Genomic DNA, 12,768 nt, shown 5'->3' with positions numbered 1-12,768 from the left:
GCCCCAATATATTAAAAATGTTTCTGCTGGTTTCACTTTTGTTATCCTTTTTTAAATTAAAAAATCAACAGAACAAAATTTTGTGCTTTGCAATATTTGGACTTCTCCTTACTAATATATTTAAAATAGCAAATCTATATATTGAGTATTTACAATATTAAATTAAAATTTATTAATTTATTAAAATATGATAATGTATTTAAATTTTGTATACTTTGTTTTAACTTCTATTAGCCAAAATTAATAGCAATTATCTTTGTTGAACTTTATACAAATTGTCTTTTTAGAACAAGAAAGATAAAACAAACCTTGTGACATAGGAAACAATTATAATTTTCTCCAGCAAAACAATAAACCATCCAATCAGCAATTTAGCCATGGTTTTCAAACCTTTAGTTATAGTTGCACTGCAATGGTGCTTTAATTTGAAAGCTTCGACCTGTTGTATATGAATTGAGGTCCTCTTGCTCGTCTTGCTTTGAGAAGAATAACTGAAGGAATTTTGGAGCAATACTACTAGAATTAATAAATAAAGTTATTCTGAATGATATTTTGTTTGAAAACTATATGCAAACAATTGCCTCATAGAAATCAAGTCACTCATGAAATTATTTCTGATCCCATAACTCGCTGCTTGGAGTAGAACAATCACATGTGCCACTGCATAGAAAAGTGTCATATTGATTATGTGTTCAAATAAGTCAACTAAGGGTGTGATACTTGTCTGCTTTGAAACCAGAAAGATTAATGAAATAGAAGCATCATTTGCCAGAACCAATTGCAGCTTATATTGTTCTTCATGAACTTGGCAAAACTGAAAATTTTATCAGTTTTCTTTTTGTTGATGAGATTTATTCTATGAAAAATGGCAAGTCTTAGTCCTAGGTTGATGTGGAGTTTTTGATTTTCAGGTAATGTGGTATACAATTTTTCAGTTGAAGCTTGCAGGCTGAATGTTACAAAGCATTGAGTTGTACAATGTAGGATGATTTCTAAAAAACTGTGTTGTAGCCTGTAGTCTGGTTCATATGCTAAGCATTACTTTTCTGAATGGAAATCTTTGCATTGATACAAAGTTACTTAGAAGACATGCAATGAAATTTTATGATGGGCATGCTTTACAGGAAGAAAGACCATTCAATGAAGTTGAATCATCCAAGTTACAAGAAGTTTTGGGTCTTTCATCAGAGGACTTGCAGTCCCTTATTGATGCTTGCAGTTTTGCACTTGAGCAGGCAGCAATCAATTCTCTTTCTGTCGAAAAACTTCTTGACAGTCTCAACCTTTATGGCTTGTCATCTTCTTCGGTGATTGATGAATTTTCCATCTGTTTCAATTGAACGATAACATCCATCAACTTCTTTTCTATCTTTTATTTCTAATTATTATTCTATAATAACACAGTGTGAATACTATGACATTTTAACTCCAGCTTGCAGTCTTCCAAGATATATGGATGAGAAATGGACACACATTAGTGATTGCATTCCGTGAGAAGCCTTTTGGTGCCCCTGGCAACAGTCAGCTTGCTGATGTTCAGTGGCGGGTTCATATGCAGGTAGGGTATATACTATATATGACACATCTTTCAGCTGCTAAATATCTTTATGGTTTTGGAAATATAATAGAGATAATGAGATGAGCTGCTCTAGTGCATAGATATTTCTTTTTTTGACAATTTGAAAAGAGTATACACAGAGAAATGGGGCAAGTATTTTAAGATTCTACCTACAAGAGTAACATGCAGGGTGAAAGCACAATCAAATGAGATTTTAACTGAGTGAAATTTGGATTTGTCTGTTGGGATAGTGTTGCGTGTTAAATGCTAATTCATCTGTTTTTACAATCTGATGAATGTTAGTGCTTTTTCTGGAGATGGAGTATTAAGAATGATATGATTCATTTTTGTTCACGTAGATTGCTATTCATGAGAGTTTCCTTCTTTATTTCTTGATATTCAATCTCTGAATCTTGCAAGGTAAATTTACAGTTTGTTTCTCAGTACTGATTCTTTTAATGAAATCACTTTTACCTCTAATTGTCTAAGACTTAACCTTTTCTGCATTGATTTTCTTTACATTTTTTTTCCTTCAGGGAATTTACCTTCACTCACTATATCTTTTGATTTTTTTACTTGAACTTCAAAAAAGTTGGATGTGTATCCTATACCTATACACCACAGATTATAAAGAATACGTGTGTATATATTTATGCATACTTATATGCATAAATTTATGTATATAGGTAGATGGATACATACGTATGCACATATATGTATGTGTGTGTATATATATATATATATACATGTATGCATGTACATTTGAATATGTATATGTATATGTGTACATATATGAAATGTATTCATCTTTGTTATAGTGATGAGTTGAAGGCCTACCAACTTATGATCCTACTACAAAAATGATAAATGTTAGCAGAGATGTCAATTTTGATGAGAAGTGTGAGTCAAATTCGCCTTCCACATCATCACTTGCCCTAAATTCTTCACCTATATTCTACTTGGATGAGAGAAGTAATGGGAATGTTGATACAAAATCTGATCCAACAATCACATGTTGCAAATATTGTCATTGTTGTCATCATGTCAAAGGTTGTCTGACAATAGGAAATGTTTTCATTATTGTCTTGAATGTCAAGGATGGATGTTGACCATTGGAAATGGTCATCAAAGTCAATGGATTGCATTGGACATTTCTGGATCAGCCTCCATATTGCTTTGTCACAGTGGTTAGGGTTTGAGATTGTCTAGTAGGTTTTATCTTTTTCCCTATGTCAAAAACTTTGAACCCTATTCAAGCTTGGGTACTTTTTCTTACAGTTTTATGTTGACTAGATGTGGTCTGTTCCTATTAGCTTGAGTGATATCTTAAGCCTTGTTTGGTTGTGCGTTTACTAACCCTTCTTTCCTTGCTTTATTGTCTATCTTGGTTGCTTGAAATGTTTTTCCTTTTTCTGAAGCCTTTAATACTCGACTTATGATGTGGTGGTTGCCATCATTGTCCATGTTAGCTTCAATTGGGACTTTGTCATAGATAGCTATGCTTAGTGTTTTGAGGTCTTCACACCATTGCCCCATTGTGAATGGGGATCCCCTCTTTTCGCTTTTACTGTTAGTAGGTGTGCTTTTGGTTAGGCTGGCAGCATTTTGATGTCTTTCAAGTCTTTAGTAATCCAAGTTTTGGATAGGGAAGTCTGGACGAAAGAGAGCATTTCAATTGAAACATCAAGTTTCAACCTTTACTTAGATAATTTGTTTTCCTAAGTCTTAGGAAGAAAAGCAACAGGTTTCGTAACTTGATCTAAACATTATCAAGGACATCAATTTTTGATCAAGTTTGTGTGGACACCCAAGGAAAATATGAAGCTTTGATTGAGGGTGATCAAATGAAGAACGTAAGGTTTGCTCAAATTACAAGTTTTGCACTAAGTTGCAAGATCAAGTTCTAATTCAATCTGCAAATCCATCTCGAGTTGAGTTGGCAAGTTTAGTGGTTTAGTATGAGGGGGCTTTCAAAAAGTGAAGTCACAAGTGTTCAAACACCCTTTGGATTCTGATTTAACAAAGGGAAAATACATTGTATTTCACCCAATGTGGTGAATTTTGACCTCAAAATTGTGAATACAATATTTAGTGCCCAACTACCCTTGAAATTCTGGCCTCAAGATGACCATATACATGCGATCATGCCCATTGATGTGGAAAATTATAACCTTGAACAAGGAACAAGGCTAGTATATGGTGTTGCGCCCAATCAAGGGGTGTTTTCTGACCTAAAATGACATATAAAAGTGTCCAATGAAGGGGCAGTTTCCAACTTGAGCAAGGGTAGGCTAGAGAATCACACCCAACTAGTCCCCGATTTCTGACCATGATTGTTTACCTCCAGATTTGATTAAAAAAAGCTCCAACCATGTCGGCCATGATGAGAAAACCAAACATTAAATGCACGAGTACGTATAAATTAATGGTGAACAGGCATTTAATTAGGTAGGTTGACAGGAATCTAATTAGGAAGGTTGACCTGATTACAACAGTGATGGAGTAATTTTAATTTAATTTAGTTTTCAAACTAAGGCCAGGTCACTAGGCAATAAGATGTCTCCGTTGAGTCTCATCTCCTATATAAGTTGGGAGTTGAAATCATTTCATCACCCAACTCAAAATTCGATCATACACAAGCAATTGCAGGTCAATTCCTCTAAACAGTGAATTACAATCAGGCAGTTCGAAATTGAGTAAAATATTAGATTTCTGTTTGGAGTCAGATTTGGCCAAGCCTTGAAACAGACAAATCAATAATGAAAGCTCTAACTGCCAAGTAAATCAGACCTAGCCAGATGTAAATTGTAATGGACACCCTAGAATTGCCCAAAAACTGAACCAACTGCTGATAGGAATTTAGTCAAATAATTTGCATCCAACTTTTAATTTCTCCGTTAAATGTTTAAACCCTTTTATAGCTCTGGAAATAAAATGTTTGTTTTTATGTCTTTGCATAGATTTGAAACCACATAACATCAACACGAAGGAATTTATAATAATATGCAAATTGAAGATTGAACTACTGCTGAAATAATATTAATTTTCTAATAAGATCAAATACATAGCAGACTTTTCAACTCACAAATTACTCTAGCATTATAACATAATTTTCCAATAATGACTTCCCATCTTGCTGCTATAGTAATATGAATAGTGCCGCGCTACAGTGCTGCTATAGTAAAATTTGCCTTCAATTAGTCCAAGACCCTCATAAAATCATCCCTTCACAATGGCATAAGCATTGGACAAGAAGCGAGAATGATACGAGCAAACACCCAATCCGCCAGTAGCTGGAAATGCGCCCAATTTGCCTATTAATGAAGCTGATAGCAATGAATTCCAAAGGCCAAACCCCAAGGGAATGACCTCTAGAATGTCACAAGAGAGGATAGACGTCCTCTAATGCCAAGAACGGATCTACAACTCACACATCAATTTTCTTTTCATATTCTTCCTGCCGAATGAAGCCACTAACACTCCCTTTTATTCTTTCTCCAAGGGTCCATTCCACTCACATGAGCAATGTGAGATAAAAGATGTATGATATAAAACATATTAAAATAATCACTTATGTCTCCCTTAGGTGCCCCTTTTGATTTGCATAAATCCCCATAAAATTTAATATTAAAGTAACACTTTAATATTTTGCAACTAAATTAATTGTTACTTTAATAATACTTCAGGCATAAAAATATATTAGCTATTGAACTTCGAATAGCACGAGTGATAGCTCATTGGAAAGCTCTCGCCACGGAGTATCAAATTCAATCACCAAAACTAGCCTCCCTTGTGTCCCGTTGACTTACTAAAAATAGTAAGTTGCTTGAAACTGAGTAAATCAACTCTATTTTGGCCCAAATTGGAGATGACTAGGCTAAAACACTCTAAGATCCCTTTAAACCCTTTGTTAGCCCTTGGGACCATGTAAAACTAGGCTAACACACACACTTGGTCGACTGCTAAAGTGTGGACATTACAGTCCTCGCCTCTTGAAATTGCTTGTCCTCAAGCAATCTCAGTCTAGCCTGTTGAATAACTTGCTCACTCTCCCATGTAGCACCCTCCTCCAGCAGCAGGTCTTTCTATTTGATCAAATACTCCTTCACTATCCTGGTTCTGAGTTTCCTCTCTCGGGTGTTCAGAATAGCCTCAAGTATTAACACAAGCTTCCCTTCCTCATCCAAAGGGGGTAAAATCTGTAGAAGGAACTACACTCTTACCAACGAATTTCTTAAGCCTCGACACATGAAATACATTGTGCATCCGACTGCCCTCTAGAAGCTCAAGCTCATAGGTGACTTCTCCCACTCTGCGAATCACCTTGTAGGGACCATAAAATCTAGGCTTCAGCATCTCTGCTTCGCTCCTCTTAAGCAATGACTGCCTATGTGGTTGTAGCCTCAAATACACCATATCCCCTACCTCGAAACAACACTCTAACCTATGCTAATCAGCATACAACTTCTGCTGATTTTGAGCCTGTTGTATGTTCTCCTTGAGTGCTCTCAGGATATCCTGACTATCCTGCAACAAGTCTTTGGCTTTGGGCACTCGGTTGTTCCCCAAAACTAAATCCATGAAGCTGGGTGCTTCATACCCATACAATGCCATAAATGGAGTCATTTGATGGTCATGTGATATGTGGTATTGTAACAATACTCCCCCATGTATAACCACTTGACCTACGCTCTCTGCTGGGCAGTCACATAGTTTCGCAAATAGCCTTCCACCCATTTATTTACTATTTTTGTTTGCCCATCTATCTGAGGGTGGTAACTCGTACTAGGTGTAAGATTTGTACAGCACAACTTGAACAACTCCTGCAAAAAGGTGCTCATGAACTTGCTATCCCTATCACTAACAATAAATCTTGGTATCCCATGCAACCTAAAGACCTCTCTGAAGAATAAATCTGCAACCTGTGCTGTTGTATAAGTAGAAGGAATAACAAAGAAGTGAGTGAACTTTGTTAATTTGTCTACCACCACATAAATATAATCTCTTCCTTGCACTCATGGTAAACCAGTGATGAAGTCCATAAAAATACTTTCCTATTTCATGTTTGGAATGAGCAAGGGTTGTAGTAAACTTGCAGGAAATGTGTGCTCTCCTTTATTTTGCTGACAAACTGAACACTCCTTGACATACTTCTAAACATCATACTTGAGCCTTCTCCATGAGAACCGCTCTTGGATCTGCCTATAGGTCTCAAAGACCCCTGGATGTCCAATTGTAGGTGCATCATGAAATACCCTTAGAATCTCCTCTCTAAACTGTGATGTAGGGATCAAATAAACCTTCCTGAAATTTGATCAACCCATCCAACACCGCATACCTATCATCTTGAATGGTGCCTGTAACTATCCTAGAAGCCCAATCATCTCGTGCATACTTCGTTGCAATTCGATCTCTCCAATCTCCTGAAACCTTTGTCAGAGCACATAAGTGAGGTCTCCGAGATAAAGCATCAGCCACCACATTTTTCTTACCTTTGACAAACCATATATCAAAGTCATAAGCCTATAATTTAGTAACCCATTTTTGCTGCCGATCATTAAGATCACACTGGCTCATGAAGTATTTAATACTATTGTGGTAAGTTTTGATCACAAAATGCCCACCTACTAAATATGATTAGAATTTGGCCAAGTATGCATTATGGCCAACATTTCCCTGTCGTAGATAGAATAACTCCTCTCAACTCCTCGGAGCTTCTTACTCTCGAATGCAATGAGGTGTCTCTCCTATATCAATATTGCTCCTATTTTGTCTCTTGAAGCATTACATTGAAGCTCAAATGGCTTCGAGAAATTAGGAAGAGCTAGAACTGGACAAGATGACATCACCTGTTTGAAGTGGTCAAAACATCTCTTGTAATGCCTTGCCTGGAGATCCTTGGAACAAGGATTCAATACAAGCCAAGATATTTGTTTTTTTACAAGTATGAATGCACAAGACAACATCATACAAGGATCACAAAGATCGCAACGGAAGACTTTACCACAATCCCGGTAACCAATGGATCTCCGAACGCCACTACCAAACTGACACAAGCAAACAAAAGCCAACAACGACCACGCACAAGATGAGGGCTTGAAGAAACAACCACACATCAACAAAACACCAAGCTGGGGTAGAATGCAGAATCTTGAAATTTGGCTACGTCTAAAATCCTGAAGCCTTGAAAATTGGCTAAGTTTGGATTTCTGAAACCCTGAAATTTCCTAGAAAATTTATTTTATCTCCGAGAGGTTTGAAACCTATCACAAAAGATTTGTCGCATATATTAAAATATATCTTAAGTATAAGGAATTCAACTTATACTTAAAAGATATATTTTAAACCCCAAGAGACAGACTATTGAAACACACACAACAGAAATAAAAAAACAACACCATAGAGTTGACGAACATCGAAGAGGGTATCCAAATCAACTCTCAAAAAGTTTGAACCATACCGAAAAGTGCCTGCTGCCTGCCTGCACAGGTTTTTACAAAAATCAAGCGATACTTTAATACAGCATAGAAAAGTATCGTGCGACATTTCTAAAGGAGGGTGACACTCTCAGGGACTGGGCGATACTTCTCCCAAAGGCGTGTGACACTTTCAGGGTGTTGTACGACATTTCTCACAAGGGGGTGCAATACTTTCTAGTATCACGTGATATTTTTCCAAGAGGCGTACGATAGAATCAGGGCACGCATGACAAAGTTTCAATGGGTATGCGATACATTTTTGTGTCGCACCATGCTAACAAAATGTCGCCCATAGAAACACAAAAACACTTAAGGAAAACACAAAAGGAGAAAAACAGAGAAAAACTGAGTTCAGGACCTCCACATTGGGGAGTACCGGATCCACATAGATCGAGGAGCGAACACTCGAGTGCATAATCAACAATATGCCAAGGAACAAGAAAGAGGAACATCTATCCATCTAACTCATAGAAATAATAGAACGTACTGAAAACAACATCGCAGTGAACATAAACAACAACTAAGTACGCGGTTCCTCCCAACCGTCAATGGCATCATAAGACCATCGTGGGCCCTAGCCATCCCCCGCGTGTAACATCCCAAGCCCACGGATCAAATCGTCGATACTATTGTAATAGGGATGTCATTACTAAAACATGCTACAATATAAGCATCAGGAAATTTAACATGCTAGTAGTAAAGCATAAGATAATCCTACAAGGTAGATAACATCACCTATCACATGCTAATCAGCATAATAAGGAAATCTAACCTGCCAACCAATAAGCAATAGATAATCCAATACAACAATTCACATCATCTAGTCATATGCTAAACATCATAATATGGGAATGCATCAAATAAACTAACATCAACTAAATATGATATCCAAGCATTCCAATGAAAGCATAAATCACAAGAAAGCATACTCTGGAACTCAAAGCATCAAGTGAAAACATCCAGCAACGGTCGCACTAGGATAAGAGACCGTCTCTATACACCGATCCCTAGCAGTGGTGAAGGTAACTACGCCTCCCAACCACGTGGAACCCATAGGTCCACACCCGCCGTGCTGATGGAGATAATGATCCAACCACAAACACACATAAAGCACAACATCCAAGGCTAACACTCACGCCAAACAGTATAATGGCTATAACCCAGAACCTAAGACAATGCAAGGAGTACAGGTCCTAGTCAGACGCTCAATATGCTACTAAGGAGGGGCTGACATCATGGAGAGTCGCTTGGCATTGAAAAGCCCAAGCTCGGATCGTGCAGATTCAGCATCCCTCAACGGAATGGCTTGGCACAACATTTTATTATCTTAAGTTTTATTACCACTCACATTTTATTTAGTTATCACTTATTCAAAAAAAACTTCTTCATTCAAATGGGAAATGGACACCAGAATGCACGACAGAAGCCCCCTCCATATGCTACCTTATCCTACTTGTGCTCATCCTACGACAAATGCCCGTGGACATGCATACTCCCATCCCAACCCCAATGATCATAACTTCCGAAAGTACCATGGAAGATCGGGACTCACAAGTCACCTTACAAATGTACATGCACGCACTCGTGTGTGGCACACCACCATCATGAAGATCATAACACAAGGACAGGATGAGAACACAATGCAAAACGAAACACCCAACTAAAAGCAACTTAGGAGGACGGATTCTACACGAATCCCAAAGCCAATAAAACCATAGATCATGAAATCACTCTACCGGCCTCAATCCGGGAGTATGGATTCTACACGAATCCCAATGATTCAACAAGACCAAACATCATGAACTCACTCAACTAGCCTCAATCCGGGAGCATGGACTCTACACGAATCCTAGTGTCCACGAAACAAAAGCAAAGGTCCAAAAGAAACTATAACACCAGGTATAAAAATTACTCAACCAAACATGTCGGGAGTATGAATGCGACACACATCCCAATGCAACATAAGAGTGCAATAAAGGTCTGACTGATATCCAAACGGATAATCCAAGTCCACAACCCAACTCGTGCCAAGGAAACTTGAGAAAATAGGGCAGCACACAAAATGAGGTAAAACCCCCAAAATTTGGAAAAACTTTGAAATAAAAACCCATTTGACCTTTGGGTACAAAAATTTCAAAAATTCAAAAATAAACAAGTTCGGACATCGTATGCAAAAACGGCTAGCATAACGACGCAAAACCCCAAACCCTCATCCCAAAAAACAGGGAAATGCTCATACCGGCCCAACCGGCTAGAACTAGCATACAGAAACAGAGGGAACACTAGTTCTCAGCCTCCAAACAAATGGCTACCAAAAACAAAAGCAGAAACGGAGCAGAAACAATAAAACAGGAAAGCCCTACCTCACAGCGAAAAGGGAAAAACGGGAATCTGAACCATAAAATAAATAACCCGCAGAAGTAGCTGAAAATCACGGCAATCCAAAGTTTCCCCGAGTTGGATCCAACGAGCCCAACCTCACAATGATCCCACACCCGTAGCTCCCACAACGAACAAAACAGTAAATCCTCATGAAGAGGATTTTGGGTTTTACTCTCAAACTTTCTAATTCAAAAGTGAGAAGTGAGGAATTAAATTCCTTTTTGTTATTTATTCACTTTTCGAGTGAATAATTGATTAGGGCAAATAACCAACCAACCTATTTAAACCCCGAATCGACCCAAACAAAAACAGGCTATTCCTATAAATAGGAATTCATCTATGGCAAAGCTGCCATAAATTAAAATAAATCAATTAAAAAGCCCGAAAACCCAAAAACACAGAAATTTCCTTAACAACTTTCGCGACAATGCAAAACTCTAAATGCACAGACACGCTCACTGGTCTAATCACATAATGCAAATAAGTTCGGATTTAATAATTACTAAAAGGTTTAATTTAAACATTTAAAATAAGGATACATCGACCATACAAGGATGACATTGGTAAAATATGAATGGCTGAATCACTAACTCCATGTGCCACTGCTAGGGATATAAGTCCTGCATATAATAACATAGCCAAAGCAATAAATGCATTAAATCACCTAATTTAACCAATTTAATTATATTAAAATAATCTATTTACATCACTCACGTTCGCATAAAGCATAACAACGCAGGAATGAAGTAAATAACCATAGCATTAAATCCATCACCTAACAGAATCAGAGGTATGTCCAAATACCAGATAACCAGATCTCAGCATAAAACACACTGTCATCTCAAAATGGCATCATCATGCAAAATGATCAACTAAACAGCATAGCAGTCTAAAATTTATTATACTGAAATCAAGGTATAACATCTTACCCTCAGGTCCTCTCAAATGTAAAACATCACATAAGTAACAGATATCTCTTAGATCAAAATATAACAAGGTAAATGTCCGCAGCACATAACCAAATAATCCAACATGAACAATCCATTTCTAATCATTTAAGCATTTAATAATGGTTGTTTAAACAACATTTAAAGGCACTTAAAAGATATAAGTGAACACAGTCAAAAACATGACTACCCACTGCTATAGGAACCTAGTTTAGTGTAGCATGGTAATAGTACACAGTGCAATCTCTACACACATCTCAGGGTAATAACAGAACAACCTCATGATACCACATGGATCTTGGTAAGCACTGGCACAAACCTCAGTGAACCATAAATCATATCATAATCTCATAAATCAGTCAAAAGCATAATCAAAGCAACTGATATAGAAAGATAAATCCAAACACCTCAACGGTGTAGACCACTCATGGTCACAATCATGATCCATCATAGCAAAAGATCAACAAGGTTGCATCCATTAGGATGACTTACAGAAGTCAAATGGGACAGGCACTACATCTCTACACTGCCTCTGTCCATGTGAAGGCTCCTTTCTTGGTAAGATTTGTCAAAGGTGCAACAATTTGTGGGAATCCCCCGATGAACCTCCTATAAAAGTCACATAAACCAAAGGACCTCTTAAGTTGTTTGAGGTTTGTGGGAGTAGGCCAATTCACAATAGCTCTAATCTTTTCAAGATCAACCCGAACACCATTGACACTAATGATATGCCCAAGGTAAAGGAGCTCAGTCATGCCAAACTTGCATTTTGATTTCTTGGCATACAATGACTCTATCTAGAATAGATAACACCTCCTCCAAATGCTGCAAGTGTTCCTCCCAGGTCTTACTGAAGACCAAGATGTCATCAAAGAAGACCAAGACGAATCTCTTCACTTGCCCCCTAAACACTTGGTTCATACAACTTTGAAATGTGGCAGGTGCATTGGTTAGCCCAAATGGCATAACCATAAACTCGAAGTGACCATAGTGACATCGGAAGGCTGTCTTGTCGATGTCCTTTGCTCTCATCCTGATCTGGTTGGTATCTGGATCGTAAATCGATTTTGGTGAAGAAGCGTGGACCATGCAACTCATCAATCGTAGGAATGGGATACCTATTTTTAATTGTTTTTTATTTAGTGCCTTGTAATCAATGCACATGTGCATCGTCCCATCCTTCTTCTTCACTAGAACTACTGTTGAAACAAAAGGGCTTTTGCTAGACCTAATGTGCCCCATCTCCAATAGCTCCTTAATTGCCTTCTCTATCTCATCCTTGTGTTTCTTAGGATGATGATAGGGGGTAATCATGACCGGTTTGGTTCCCTCCTCGAGCTCAATAACATGCTCTATTCCCCTATCAGAAGGAACCCCGTGTGGAATATTGCCAAATACTTTG

General features: G+C 37.7%; 1 protein-coding gene across 1 annotated transcript in view; it reads left to right on the top strand.

The window, feature by feature from the left end:
- Positions 1-12,768, top strand: part of LOC149569943 (uncharacterized) — a 112,191-nt gene that overhangs the window by 38,600 nt on the left and 60,823 nt on the right. Inside the window, exons 3-4 of the mRNA XM_089822619.1 lie at positions 1,125-1,307; positions 1,433-1,558. Of these exons, the coding sequence (XP_089678745.1) occupies positions 1,125-1,307; positions 1,433-1,558 (309 nt within the window). The remainder of the gene's footprint in view (positions 1-1,124; positions 1,308-1,432; positions 1,559-12,768) is intronic.

The sequence above is a fragment of the Cupressus sempervirens genome, chromosome 3 (genome assembly GCF_028749045.1).
Source record: "Cupressus sempervirens isolate cs-2001-9-10 chromosome 3, ASM2874904v1, whole genome shotgun sequence".
Lineage (NCBI taxonomy): Eukaryota > Viridiplantae > Streptophyta > Pinopsida > Cupressales > Cupressaceae > Cupressus > Cupressus sempervirens.
Note: the sequence above shows the minus strand (reverse complement) of the source record. Positions and strands in the feature narration are given on the sequence as shown.